Here is a 14,974-nt window from a genome sequence, read left to right as displayed (position 1 = left end):
GAGCGACAGGGAGAGAGCGACAGGGAGAGAGCGACAGGGAGAGAGCGACAGGGAGAGAGCGACAGGGAGAGAGCGACAGGGAGAGAGCGACAGGGAGAGAGCGACAGGGAGAGAGCGACAGGGAGAGAGCGACAGGGAGAGAGCGACAGGGAGAGAGCGACAGGGAGAGAGCGACAGGGAGAGAGCGACAGGGAGAGAGCGACAGGGAGAGAGCGACAGGGAGAGAGCGACAGGGAGAGAGCGACAGGGAGAGAGCGACAGGGAGAGAGCGACAGGGAGAGAGCGACAGGGAGAGAGCGACAGGGAGAGAGCGACAGGGAGAGAGCGACAGGGAGAGAGCGACAGGGAGAGAGCGACAGGGAGAGAGCGACAGGGAGAGAGCGACAGGGAGAGAGCGACAGGGAGAGAGCGACAGGGAGAGAGCGACAGGGAGAGAGCGACAGGGAGAGAGCGACAGGGAGAGAGCGACAGGGAGAGAGCGACAGGGAGAGAGCGACAGGGAGAGAGCGACAGGGAGAGAGCGACAGGGAGAGAGCGACAGGGAGAGAGCGACAGGGAGAGAGCGACAGGGAGAGAGCGACAGGGAGAGAGCGACAGGGAGAGAGCGACAGGGAGAGAGCGACAGGGAGAGAGCGACAGGGAGAGAGCGACAGGGAGAGAGCGACAGGGAGAGAGCGACAGGGAGAGAGCGACAGGGAGAGAGCGACAGGGAGAGAGCGACAGGGAGAGAGCGACAGGGAGAGAGCGACAGGGAGAGAGCGACAGGGAGAGAGCGACAGGGAGAGAGCGACAGGGAGAGAGCGACAGGGAGAGAGCGACAGGGAGAGAGCGACAGGGAGAGAGCGACAGGGAGAGAGCGACAGGGAGAGAGCGACAGGGAGAGAGCGACAGGGAGAGAGCGACAGGGAGAGAGCGACAGGGAGAGAGCGCGGGAGAGCGCGGGAGAGAGCGCGAGAGAGAGAGAGCGCCAGAGAGAGAGAGCGCCAGAGAGAGAGAGCGACAGAGAGAGAGAGCGACAGAGAGAGAGCGACAGAGGGGGCGACAGAGGGGGCGACAGAGGGGGCGACAGAGGGGCGACAGAGGGGGCGACAGAGGGGGCGACAGAGGGGGCGACAGAGGGGGCGACAGAGGGGGCGACAGAGGGGGCGACAGAGGGGGCGACAGAGGGGGCGACAGAGGGGGCGACAGAGGGGGCGACAGAGGGGGCGACAGAGGGGGCGGCAGAGAGGGCGACAGAGAGGGCGACAGAGAGGGCGACAGAGAGGGCGACAGAGAGGGCGACAGAGAGACAGAGAGAGAGAGAGCGACAGAGAGAGAGTGCGACAGAGAGAGAGTGCGACAGAGAGAGAGTGCGACAGAGAGAGAGTGCGACAGAGAGAGAGTGCGACAGAGAGAGAGTGCGACAGAGAGAGAGTGCGACAGAGAGAGAGTGCGACAGAGAGAGAGTGCGACAGAGAGCGAGCGACAGAGAGACATAGAGACACAGAGAGAGAACGCGAGAGAGAACGCGAGAGAGAACGCGAGAGAGAACGCGAGAGAGAGCGCGAGAGAGAGAGAGCGCGAGAGAGAGAGAGCGCGAGAGAGAGAGAGCGCGAGAGAGAGAGAGCGCGAGAGAGAGAGAGCGCGAGAGAGAGAGAGCGCGAGAGAGAGAGAGCGCGAGAGAGAGAGAGCGCGAGAGAGAGAGAGCGCGAGAGAGAGAGAGCGCGAGAGAGAGAGAGCGCGAGACAGAGAGAGCGCGAGACAGAGAGAGCGCGAGACAGAGAGAGCGCGCGACAGAGAGAGAGCGCGACAGAGAGAGAGCGCGACAGGAGAGAGCGCGACAGAGAGAGAGCGCGACAGAGAGAGAGCGCGACAGAGAGAGAGCGCGACAGAGAGAGAGCGCGACAGAGAGAGAGCGCGACAGAGAGAGAGCGCGACAGAGAGAGAGCGCGACAGAGAGAGAGCGCGACAGAGAGAGAGCGCGACAGAGAGAGAGCGCGACAGAGAGAGAGCGCGACAGAGAGAGAGCGCGACAGAGAGAGAGCGCGACAGAGAGAGAGCGCGACAGAGAGAGAGCGCGACAGAGAGAGAGCGCGACAGAGAGAGAGCGCGACAGAGAGAGAGCGCGACAGAGAGAGAGCGCGACAGAGAGAGAGCGCGACAGAGAGAGAGCGCGACAGAGAGAGAGCGCGACAGAGAGAGAGCGCGACAGAGAGAGAGCGCGACAGAGAGAGAGCGCGACAGAGAGAGAGCGCGACAGAGAGAGAGCGCGACAGAGAGAGAGCGCGACAGAGAGAGAGCGCGACAGAGAGAGAGCGCGACAGAGAGAGAGCGCGACAGAGAGAGAGCGCGACAGAGAGAGAGCGCGACAGAGAGAGAGCGCGACAGAGAGAGAGCGCGACAGAGAGAGAGAGCGCGACAGAGAGAGAGCGCGACAGAGAGAGAGCGCGACAGAGAGAGAGCGCGACAGAGAGAGAGCGCGACAGAGAGAGAGCGCGACAGAGAGAGAGCGCGACAGAGAGAGAGCGCGACAGAGAGAGAGCGCGACAGAGAGAGAGCGCGACAGAGAGAGAGCGCGACAGAGAGAGAGCGCGACAGAGAGAGAGCGCGACAGAGAGAGAGCGCGACAGAGAGAGAGCGCGACAGAGAGAGAGCGCGACAGAGAGAGAGCGCGACAGAGAGAGAGCGCGACAGAGAGAGAGCGCGACAGAGGGAGAGCGCGACAGAGGGAGAGCGCGACAGAGGGAGAGCGCGACAGAGGGAGAGCGCGACAGAGGGAGAGCGCGACAGAGGGAGAGCGCGACAGAGGGAGAGCGCGACAGAGGGAGAGCGCGACAGAGGGAGAGCGCGACAGAGGGAGAGCGCGACAGAGGGAGAGCGCGACAGAGGAGAGCGCGACAGAGGAGAGCGCGACAGAGAGAGAGCGCGACAGAGAGAGAGCGCGACAGAGAGAGAGCGCGACAGAGAGAGAGCGCGACAGAGAGAGAGCGCGACAGAGAGAGAGCGCGACAGAGAGAGAGCGCGACAGAGAGAGAGCGCGACAGAGAGAGAGCGCGACAGAGAGAGAGCGCGACAGAGAGAGAGCGCGACAGAGAGAGAGCGCGACAGAGAGAGAGCGCGACAGAGAGAGAGCGCGACAGAGAGAGAGCGCGACAGAGAGAGAGCGCGACAGAGAGAGAGCGCGACAGAGAGAGAGCGCGACAGAGAGAGAGCGCGACAGAGAGAGAGAGCGCGACAGAGAGAGAGAGCGCGACAGAGAGAGAGAGCGCGACAGAGAGAGCGCGACAGAGAGAGAGAGCGCGACAGAGAGAGAGAGCGCGACAGAGAGAGAGAGCGCGACAGAGAGAGAGAGCGCGACAGAGAGAGAGCGCGACAGAGAGAGAGCGCGACAGAGGGAGAGCGCGACAGAGGGAGAGCGCGACAGAGGGAGAGCGCGACAGAGGGAGAGCGCGACAGAGGGAGAGCGCGACAGAGGGAGAGCGCGACAGAGGGAGAGCGCGACAGAGGGAGAGCGCGACAGAGGGAGAGCGCGACAGAGGGAGAGCGCGACAGAGGGAGAGCGCGACAGAGGGAGAGCGCGACAGAGGGAGAGCGCGACAGAGGGAGAGCGCGACAGAGGGAGAGCGCGACAGAGGGAGAGCGCGACAGAGGGAGAGCGCGACAGAGGGAGAGCGCGACAGAGGGAGAGCGCGACAGAGGGAGAGCGCGACAGAGGGAGAGCGCGACAGAGGGAGAGCGCGACAGAGGGAGAGCGCGACAGAGGGAGAGCGCGACAGAGGGAGAGCGCGACAGAGAGAGAGCGCGACAGAGAGAGAGCGCGACAGAGAGCGAGCGCGACAGCGACAGAGAGAGAGCGCGACAGAGAGCGAGCGCGACAGAGAGCGAGCGACAGAGAGAGCGAGCGACAGAGAGAGCGAGCGACAGAGAGAGCGAGCGACAGAGAGAGAGAGAGCGACAGAGAGAGAGAGAGCGACAGAGAGAGAGAGAGCGACAGAGAGAGAGGGAGAGCGACGGAGAGAGAGGGAGAGCGACGGAGAGAGAGGGAGAGCGACGGAGAGAGAGGGAGAGCGACGGAGAGAGAGGGAGAGCGAGCGACAGAGAGAGCGAGCGACAGAGAGAGCGAGCGACAGAGAGAGCGAGCGACAGAGAGAGCGAGCGACAGAGAGAGCGAGCGACAGAGAGAGCGAGCGACAGAGAGAGAGAGAGCGACAGAGAGAGAGAGAGCGACAGAGAGAGAGAGAGCGAGAGCGACAGAGAGAGAGAGAGCGACAGAGAGAGCGACAGAGAGAGAGAGAGAGCGACAGAGAGAGAGAGAGAGCGACAGAGAGAGAGAGAGCGACAGGGAGGGGGCGCGGGCGCGTGATGAAGGGAGGGGGCGCGGGCGCGGGAGGGAGGGAGGGAGGGAGGGAGGGAGCGGGTGCGCGCGTGCGGGACAGAGGGAGGGGGCGTGCGCGCGCGTGCGGGACAGAGGGAGGGGGCGTGCGCGTGCAGGAGAAAGGGAGGGAGGTGGCGCGCGCGCGCGGGAGAGAGGGAGGGAGGGGGCGCGCGCGCGCGAGAGGGAGGGAGGGGGCGCACGCGCGAGAGGGAGGGAGGGGGCGCACGCGCGAGAGGGAGGGAGGGGGCGCACGCGCGAGAGCGAGGGAGGGGGCGCACGCGCGAGAGGGAGGGAGGGGGCGCACGCGCGAGAGGGAGGGAGGGGGCGCACGCGCGAGAGGGAGGGAGGGGGCGCACGCGCGAGAGGGAGGGAGGGGGCGCACGCGCGAGAGGGAGGGAGGGGGCGCGCACGCGGGAGGGAGGGAGGGTGCGCGCGGGAGGAAGGAGGCGCGCGCGAGGTTGGGGGCGCGCGGAAGAGAGGGGGCGCGCGGAAGGGAGGGAGGGAGGACGCGCGGGAGGGAGGGGGCGCACGCGCAAGGGAAGGAGGGTGGGAAGGGGCGCGCACGGGAGGGCCCGAGAGGGAGAGGGACAGAGGGAGAGGGACAGAGGCAGACAGAGGCAGAGCGGGGCAGAGGCAGACCGGGGCGGGGGGAGGGAGAGGGGGGCGGTGGAAGGGGAGGGGGCGGGGGCGGGGGAGGGGGCGAGGGAAGAGGGGGGCCGGGGAGGGAGAGGGGGGCCGGGGGAGGGAGAGGGGGGGCGGGGGAGGGAGAGGAGGGGGCAGGGGAGGGAGAGGGGGGGCGGGGGAGGGAGAGGGGGGTGGGGGAGGGAGAGGGGGGCGGGGGAGGGAGAGGGGGGCGGAGGGAGAGGGGGGGCTGGAGAGGGAGGGGGGGTGGGGGAGGGAGAGGGGGCGGGGGGAGAGAGGGGGTTGGGGGGTGAGGGGGGGCGGGGGGAGAGAGGGGGCGGGGGAGAGAGGGGGCGGGGAGAGGGGGCGGGGAGAGAGGGGGCGGGGAGAGAGGGGGCGGGGAGAGACATAGATAGAGATAGAGGAGGGCGAGTGAAGGAGGGCGAGTGAAGGAGAAAAGGAGGGACAGGGAAAAGGAGGGACAGGGAAAAGGAGGGACAGGGAAAAGGAGGGACAGGGAAAAGGAGGGACAGGGAAAAGGAGGGACAGGGAAAAGGAGGGACAGGGAAAAGGAGGGACAGGGAAAACGGACGGGGGGGGGGCAAGAGGTGGGGGGGGGCGAGAGTGGGGGGGGGGCGAGAGTGGGGGGGCGAGAGGGGGGGGCGAGAGGGGGGGGGCGAGAGGGGGGGGCGAGAGGGGGGGGGCGAGAGGGGGGGGGCGAGAGAGGGGGGGGGCGAGAGGGGGGGGGGCGAGAGGGGGGGGCGAGAGGGGGGGGGGCGAGAGAGGGGGGGGGCGAGAGAGGGGGGGGGCGAGAGGGGGGGGGGCGAGAGGGGGAGAGAAAGAGAGAGACAGACAAAGAGAGAGACAGAGAAAAGGCATGAGAAAGAGACAGAGAAAAAGAGGGACAGAGAGAGAGAGAGAGAGAGAGAAATTCAGCCTCAGACAGATATTGGGGAGAGGAATGGAGTCACTGGCTCGGGAACTAAGTTTGCGGCGGGGACCGAAAACAATGGCTTTGGTCTTCCCAATATTTAATTGCAGAAAACTTCTGCTCATCCAGAACTAGATGTCGGACAAGCAGTCTGACAATTTAAGAGACCGTGGAAGGTGAAAGAAGTGGTAGTGAGGCAGTGCTAGATGTTTTCAGCGTACATGTGGAGACTGATGTTGTGTATTCAGAAGATATGGGGGAGGGGGGCAGGAACTCAACACAATCACTAAGGAGGTGGCACTTGTTGTGTATCTGTAAAGCATGCACTCCCATGTTCCGCCACCAGGGAGCGCATCCACTCAAGTGCCAAGGGATCCCAGCATCCCTTGTGAGCACTGTAGATAAGCCGGCCCCTAAGGCCTGTTACTCACTCGAGTGTCTTAATAAAGACTGAGGTCACTGTTACTTTAACCTCCCTTGTGCAGTCTCATCTGTGTTAGAAACACAATAACTGGCGACGAGTATACGAATCCAACGCAAAGATGCAGCAAACTGTGGGCATCCTGGAGAAGTTCTCGGAGGGTGAGGACTGGGAAGCCAATGTCAAACAGCTAGACCAGTACTTTGTAGCCAACGAGCTGGACGGAGAAGGAAGCGCTGCAAAAAGGAGAGCGGTCCGCCTCACGGACTGCGGGGCATCGACATACAGCCTCATGAAGAATCTTCAGGTTCCGGTGAAACCCACAGATAAGTCATATGAGGAGCTGTGTATACTGGTTCGGGAGCATCTTAACCTGAGGGAGAGCGTGCTACACGTGCCAGTGATCTGAAGGTCAGGAAGTGGCGAGCTACGTCGCCGAGCTAAGGCGACTTGCAGGACAGTGTGAGTTTGATGGCTTCCTGCAGCAGATGCTCAGAGACTTTGTTGTACTGGGCATTGGCCATGAGACCATCCGACGAAAACTTTTGATTGTAGAGACACCGACCCTCAGTAAGGCCATTGCGATAGCACAGGCATTTACGTCCACCAGTGACAACACCAAACAAATCTCTCAGCACATAAGTGCTAGTAATGTTTATAAATTAACTGGAACTGTGTTTGCGAGCACAAATGTACAGGGCAGAAACCACGAGTCTGCAACTGCCAGCAGGCCTCAGGTGACCCAGATGACTAAGAGTCCGCAACAAAGGATGAATGCATGGCAATTCACACCTTCTTGACGTTGTGGAGGCTTCCATTCAGCCTATTCATGCCGCTTCAAAGGGCAAGAGCTTCATGCTGCAAGAGCTGTGGAACAATGGGGCACCTCCAACGAGCTGCAAGCTCTGCAAAACCTGCTAACCACCACGTGGCAGAGGAAGATCAGTCCATGGTGGTTCAAAGCAATTTCGAGCCTGAGAGAGAGGAGGCAGATGCTGAAGTACACGGGGTGCACACATTTGAGACGAAATGTCCACCTATAATGCTAAATGTAAAATTGAATGGCTTACCCGTAGCCATGGAACTGGACTCTGGCGCTAGCCAATCCATCATGAGTAAAAAGATATTTGAGAGACTGTGGTGCAACAAGGCACTCAGGCCAGCCCTGAGTCCCATCCACACGAAACTGAGAACGTACACCAAAGAGCTCATCACTGTCCTGGGCAGCGCCATGGTTAAGGTCACCTACGAGGGCACGGTGCACGAACTGCCACTCTGGACTGTCCCGGACGATGGCCCCACACTGCTTGGAAGGAGCTGGCTGGGCAAAATCCACTGGAACTGGGATGACATCCGAGCGCTATCACACGTCGATGAGGCCTCATGTACCCACGTTCTTAACAAATTTCCTTCCCTTTTTGAGCCAGGCATTGGAAACTTTTCCGGGGCGAAGATACAGATCCACTTGGTCCCATTCACCACAAGGCGCGAGCGGTACCTCACATGATGAGGGAGAGAGTGGAAATCGAGCTGGACAGGCTGCAACGCGAGGGCATCATCTCCCCAGTGGAATTCTGCGAGTGGGCCAGCCCGATTGTTCCAGTACTCAAAAGTGATGGCACGGTCAGGATTTGCAGCGATTATAAAGTAACTATGAATCGTTTCTCGCTACAGGACCAATACCGGCTACCGAAGGCAGACAACCTATTTGCGACGTTGGCAGGAGGCAAGATGTTCACCAAGCTCGACCTGACTTCGGCCTACATGACTCAGGAGCTGGAGGAGTCTTCGAAGGGCCTCACCTGCATCAACACGCACAAGGGACTGTTCATCTACAGCAGATGGCCGTTTGGAATTCAGTCGGCGGCAGCGATCTTCCAGAGAAACATGGAGAGCCTACTCAAGTCGGTACCACTCACAGTGGTTTTTCAGGACGACATATTGGTCACGCGTCAGAACACCGTCGAGCACCTACAAAATCTGGCTGCGGCTGAAGAGGTCGAAATACGTCTTCATGGCAACAGAAGTGGAGTTTTTGGGGAGAAAGATCGTGGCGGACGGCATTCGGCCCACAGACGCCAAGACAGAGGCTATCAGGAATGCGCCCAGGCCACAGAACATCACGGAGCTGCGGTCGTTCCTGGGACTCAACTATTTTGGTAACTTCCTACCGGGGTTAAGCACCCTCTTAGAGCCCCTACATGTGATATTGCGTAAAGGTGAGAACTGGGTATGAAAAAAAAAACAAGTAATTGCTTTTGAGAAAGCCAGAAACATTTTATGCTCCAACAAGCTGCTTGTATTGTATAACCCGTGTAAAAGACTTGTGCTAGCATGTGATGCGTCGTCGTACGGAGTCGGGTGTGTATTACAGCAAGCTAACGTTGCGGGGAAGTTGCAACCTGTCGCCTATGCCTCCAGGAGCTTGTCTAAGGCCGAGAGGGCCGACAGCATGATTGAGAAAGAGGCATTCGCGAGTGTGTTCGGGGTAAAGAAAATGCATCAGTACCTGTTTGGCCTCAAATTTGAGCTGGAAACCGATCACAAGCCCCTCATATCCCTGTTTGCTGAAAACAAGGGGATAAATACTAATGCCTCAGCCCGCATACAAAGGTGGGCACTTACGCTATCAACGTATAACTTTACCATCCGCCACAGGTCAGGCACCGAGAACTGTGCGGATGCTCTCAGTCGGCTAGCATTGCCTACCACGGGGGTGGAAATGGCGCAGCCTGCAAACTTGTTGATGGTGGCGCAGCCCGCAGACTTGTTGATTGTCATGGAAGCGTTTGAAAATGATAAATCACCTGTCACAGCCCACCAGATTAGGACTTGGACCGGTCAAGATCCTCTGCTGGCCCTAGTAAAAAAAACTGTGTACTGCATGGGAGCTGGGCCAGCATCCCCGTTGAAATGCAACAGCTAATCAAGCCGTTCCAGCGGCAAAAAGACGAGTTGTCCATTCAGGCAGACTGCCTGTTGTGGGGTAACCGCGTAGTGCTACCCAAAAAGAGCAGGGAGACGTTCATCTCGGATCTCCACAGCACACACCGGGGTATAGTAATGATGAAAGCAATAGCCAGATCCCACGTGTGGTGGCTCGGTATTGACTCTGATTTAGAGTCCTGTGTACGGCAATGCCGCGTGTGCGCTCAGTTGAACAACAGGCCCAGAGAGGGACCACGAAGTTTGTGGTCCTGGGCCTCCAGACCATGGTCGAGGATCCATGTCAACTATGCAAGCCCGTTTCTCGGTAAAATGTTCCTGGTGGTGGTGGATGCTTTTTCAAAATGGATTGAATGTGAAATAATGTCGGGAAGCACCGCCACCGCCACCATTGAAAGCCTGAGGGCCATGTTTGCCACCCACAGCCTGCCTGACATACTGGTCAGTGACAACGGGCCATGTTTCACCAGTGCCGAATTTAAAGAATTCATGACCCGCAATGGGATCAAGCATGTCACCTCGGTCCCGTTTAAACCAGCCTCCAATGGGCAGGCAGAGCGGGCAGTACAAACAATCAAACAGAGCCTTAAACAAGTCACAGAAGGCTCACTCCAAACCCGCCTGTCCCGAGTACTGCTCAGCTACCGCACGAGACCCCACTCGCTCACAGGGGTGCCCCCGGCTGAGCTATTCATGAAAAGGACACTTAAAACCAGACTCTCGCTGGTTTACCCCAACCTGCATGATCAGGTAGAGAGCAGGCGGCAGCAACAAAATGTAAACGGTGGTCGCGCCACTGTGTCACGGGAAATTGATCTGAATGACCCTGTGTATGTGCTAAACTATGGACATGGTCCCAAGTGGATCGTGGGAACGATGATAGCTAAAGAAGGGAGTAGGGTGTTTGTAGTCAAACTGGACAATGGACAAATTTGCAAAAAGCACCTGGACCAAACGAGGCTGCAGTTCACAGACTATTCACCTTGTAAATAGTTTTCACTTTGACTTTGCGGGGGGAGTGATGTTGTGTATCTCTAAAGCATGCACTCCCATGTTCCGCCACCAGGGAGCGCATCCCCTGAAGAGCACTGTATATAAGCCGGCCCCGAAGGCCTGTTCCTCACTCTGGAGTGTCTTAATAAAGACTGAGGTCACTGTTACTTTAACCTCCCTGTGTGCAGTCTCATGTGTGTTAGCAACACAATAGTACTCACTAAGATAATGGGGCTAAAGGCAGATAAATCCCTTGGACATGATGGCTTGCATCCTAGGGGCTTAGGAGAAGTAGCAGCAGGGATTGTGGATGCATTGGTTGTAATTTACCAAAATTCCCTGGATTCTGGGGAGGTCCCAGCAGATTGGAAAACTGCAAATGTAGCGCCCCTATTTAAAAAAGGAGGCAGACAAAAAGCAGGAAACTATAGACCAGTTCTGTCATTGGGGAAATGTTGGAGTCCATTATTAAAGAAGCAGCAGTAGGACATTTGGAGAAGCATAATTCAGTCAGGCAGATTCAGCATAGATTTATGAAAGGGAAGTCATGTTTGACAAATTTGCTGGAATTCTTTGAGGATGTAACGAACAGGGTGAATAAGGGGGAACCAGTGGATATTTGGATTTAAAGAAGACATTCGATAAGGTGCCACATGAGATTACTGCACAAGACAAAAGCTCATGGGGATGGGAGTAATATATTAGCACGGATAGAGGATTGGCTAATTAACAGAAAACAAAGTCGGGATAAATGGGTCATTTCCGGTTGCCAGTGACTAATGGCTAATGGGGTGCCGCAGGGATCGGTGCTGATTCCTGTATACAATCTATATTAATGACTTGGATGAAGGGACCGAGTGTAATGTCGCCAAGTTTGCTGATGATACAAAGATGGGTGGGAAAGCAAATAATCTGCAAAGGGATATAGACAGGCTAAGTGAGTGGACAAAAATTTGGCAGATGGAGTATGATGTGGGGAAAATGTGAGGTTATCCACTTTGGCAGCAATAATAAGAAAGCAAATTAGAATTCAAATGGAGAAAAATTGCTAAGTGCTCCAGTACAGAGAGACCTGGGGGTCCTTGTGCATGAAACACAAATAGTATGCATGTTCAGCAAGTAATCAGGAATGTTGGCCTTTATTGCAAGGGAGATAGAGTATAAAAGCAGAGATGTCCTGCTACAACTATGCAGGGTATTGGTGAGGCCAACCTGGAGTACTACGTACAGTTTTGGTCTCCGTATTTAAGGAAGGATATACTTGCATTGGAGGCTGTTCAGAGAAGGTTCACCAGGTTGATTCCCGAGATGAGGGGGTTGACTTATGAGGATAGGTTGAGCCTATACACATTGGAGTGCAGAAGAATAAGAGGTGATCTTATTGAAACTTATAAGATAACGAGGGGGCTTAACAAGGTGGATGCAGAGAGGAAATTTCCACTCATAGGGGAAACTAAAACTAGGGGACTTAGAATAAGGGGCCACCCATTTAAAACTGAGATGAGGAGAAATTTCTTCTCTCAGAGGGTTGTCAATCTATGGAATTCTCTGCCCCAGTGAGCTGTGGAGGATGGGTCATTGAATATATTTAAGCTGAGATTGACAGATTTTTGGGCGATAAGGGAGTAAAGGGTTATGGGGAGCGGGCAGGGCAGTGGAGCTGAGTCCATGATCAGATCATCCACGATCTTATTGAATGGAGGAGCAGGCACGAGGGGCCAAATGGCCTACTCCTGCTCCTATTTCTTGCATTCTTATGTGGTGCATTTGGACTTCCAGAAGACATTTGACAAGATGCCACATAAAAGGTTACTGCACAAGATAAAAGTTCATGGGGTTGGGGTTAATATATTAGCATGGATAGAGGATTGGCAAACTGACAGAAAACAGAGAGTCAGGATAAATGGTTCATTCTCAGGTTGGTAATCAGTAACACATGGGGTGCCACAGGGATCAGTGCTGGGACCCCGACTATTTATAATCTATATTAATGACTTGGATGAAGGGACCGAGTGTAACGTGGCCAAGTTTGCTGACGATGCAAGGATGGGAGGAAAAGCAATGTGTGAGGAGGACACAAAAAACCTGCAAAAGGACATAGACAGGCTAAGTGAGTGGGCAAAAATTTGGCAGATGGCGTATAATGTTGGAAAGTGTGAGGTTATGCACTTTGACAGAAAAAAAAAGAGCAAGTTATTATTTAAATGGAGAAAAATTGCAAAATGCCGCAGTACAGCAGGACCTGGGGTACTTGTGCATGAAACACAAAACATTAGTATGCAGGTACAGCAAGTGATCAGGAAGGCCAATGGAATCTTGACCTTTATTGCAAAGGAGATCGAGTATAAAAGCAGGGAAGTCTTGCTACAGCTGTACAGGGTATTGGTGAGGCCACATCTAGAATACTGCGTACAGTTTTGGTTTCCATATTTAAGAAAGGATATACTTGCTTTGGAGTCAGTTCAGAGAAGGTTCACGAGATTGATTCCGGTGATGAGGGGGTTGACTTATGAGGAAAGGTTGAGTAGGTTGGGCCTCTACTCATTGGAACTCAGAAGAATGAGATGTGATTTTATCGAAACGTGTAAGATTATGAGGGGCTTGACGAGGTGGATGCAGAGAGGATGTTTTCACTGATAGAGGAAACTAAATCTAGGGAGCATAATCAGAATAAGGGGCCGCCCATTTAAAGCTGAGATGAGGAAGAATTTCTTCTCTCAGATGATTGTAAATCTGTGGAATTCGCTGCCTCAGAGAGCTGTGGAAGCTGGGACATTGAATAAATTTAAGACAGAGATATTGGTTAAGAAACTGTCTAAGGGAATAAGGGGTTATAGGGAGCGGGCAGGGAAGTGGACCGGAGTCCATGATCGGATCAGCCACGATCGTATTATGGCCTACTCCTGCTCCTATTTCTTATGTTCTTATGTAAGATGTCACCAAGGGGCAACATGTAGATGAGAAATTGGAGGGGGACATCAGAGGTAACAATGAGTGGGGCGAGAAGGGAAGCCATTGCAGGTGATTCTCTGGCTACGATTAGATAAGAATGGAACCAGGCGAGTGGAATCCCACACAGCTGGATGATGGTGGAGAGGCTTTGGAGGAGGACAGAGTAGTAAACTGTGTCAAAGGCTGCAGACAAGTGAAGAAGGATGAGGACGGATAGTTTGTCTTCGTCAGATACAAAGGATATCATTTGTGAGTTTGATGAGAGCCGTTTCGATATTGTAGCAAGCGTGGAAACAGGAATGTAGGGATTCAAACATGGAATTCCGGTGAAGATGGGCACGGATTTGGAAGGCGACATGTTCAAGGACTTTGGCGAGGAAAGGGAAGTTGGAGATGGGGCGGTAGTTTTCAAGGACGGAGGGATCAAGGGTTGTTTTTTTGAGGAAAGTGTTGATGACGGCAGATTTGAAAATGAGTGAGTGTGAGAGACAGAGTGTGAGAGAGACAGAGTGAGAGAGACAGAGCGTGTGAGAGAGAGAGAGAGAGACAGAGTGTGTGAGAGAGAGACAGAGAGAGAGAGAGAGGGGGGCGGGAGTCTCTCCCCGGGAGGCCTGCTGTTTAGGCCTCTCTCTCTCTCCGGTTTTCTAAGGCCCAGAAGCCGCGGCCTCGCCAGCGCGCTGCTCGCCACCCTGCGATCCCCATCTCCAGCTCCGGGCCCCCGGCTGGCTTCTCCCTCCCTCCACCCCCGGTACTCACACAGGCCGCTGGAGCCGGTACCGGAGAACATCCTCCCGCCGCACCCACTGCCCGGGAGCCCCGGAGCCCCGCCCACTCAACAAGCCCCGTCCACACAGCGAGCCACGCCCACTGTCCCGGAGCCCCGCCCTCACTGCCCGGCCTCGCCCCCAGGCTCCGCCCCCTCCCCCCCACAGGGAGATGCTCAGACTCACTTCGTTCAATAAAGTTCAATAAACAATTATCTAAAAATTGAAACCATTCCCTAGAATTGTCTATTATTTATGTTGGTGATTATTTTTAATTGCAAATTGAGCTGCTTCTGCTCGCATCCTCTGAGATGTCGAACTTTGTTGGAACAATGCCTTTTATTCTGGGGTAAAGTGCACTGAGTGTTGACAAAGCTGATCTTTGTTGGGAAGGCGAAGGAACCTGCATTGTGCCCTTTTATCCACTCTTGGAATGTGGGCATCACTGGCAAAGCCAAAAGGAGCTGTTAGGAAGGGACTGGAAGGTCGGTCAAAGAAGGAGATTCTTGAATTCTTCGAAAACTTTTGGAACAATTTCTGACTCAAATGTGCAATGACAACGTGACAAGATTACACCTTTATATAGCGCCTTTCACAACTTCAGGACGTCCCAAAGTGCTTTATAGCCAATGAAATACTTTTTGAAATGTAGTCACTGTTATAATGTAACAGCCAATTTGTGCACAGCAAACTCCCATAAATAGCAATGAGATGATGGCAAGATAATCTGTTTTAGTGCTTTTGGTTGAAGGATAAATATTGGCCAGGGCTCCGGGGAGAATTCCCTGCTCTTCTTTGAAATAGTGCCATGTCCACCTGAGAGCAGACGGGGCCTCTGTTAAATGAAAGGCAACACCTCCGACAGTGCAGTGCTCCCTCAGTACTGCACAGGAGTGTCAGCCTGGATTTTGTGCTCAAGTCTCTGGAGTGGAACTTGAACCCACGACTTTTTGACTCAAAGGTGATAGAGCTATCCTCTGAACTATGGCTCT

At 55.8% G+C, this 14,974-nt stretch overlaps 1 protein-coding gene across 2 annotated transcripts in view; it reads right to left on the bottom strand.

The window, feature by feature from the left end:
• The window catches only part of ubac2 (UBA domain containing 2), a 328,535-nt gene extending 314,476 nt beyond the window's left edge, over positions 1 to 14,059 (bottom strand). The window contains exon 1 of one of the 2 annotated variants that reach the window (XM_070891399.1): positions 13,975 to 14,059. In XM_070891399.1, the coding sequence (XP_070747500.1) occupies positions 13,975 to 14,005 (31 nt within the window). In that variant the 5' untranslated portion in view covers positions 14,006 to 14,059. The remainder of the gene's footprint in view (positions 1 to 13,974) is intronic. The other variant, XM_070891398.1, reaches the window with a different exon arrangement.
• Between the last annotated feature and the right edge of the window lie 915 nt (positions 14,060 to 14,974).

This window comes from Pristiophorus japonicus, chromosome 10 (genome assembly GCF_044704955.1).
Source record: "Pristiophorus japonicus isolate sPriJap1 chromosome 10, sPriJap1.hap1, whole genome shotgun sequence".
Classification (NCBI taxonomy): domain Eukaryota; kingdom Metazoa; phylum Chordata; class Chondrichthyes; family Pristiophoridae; genus Pristiophorus; species Pristiophorus japonicus.
This window is presented reverse-complemented; position numbering and strand designations above follow the sequence as displayed.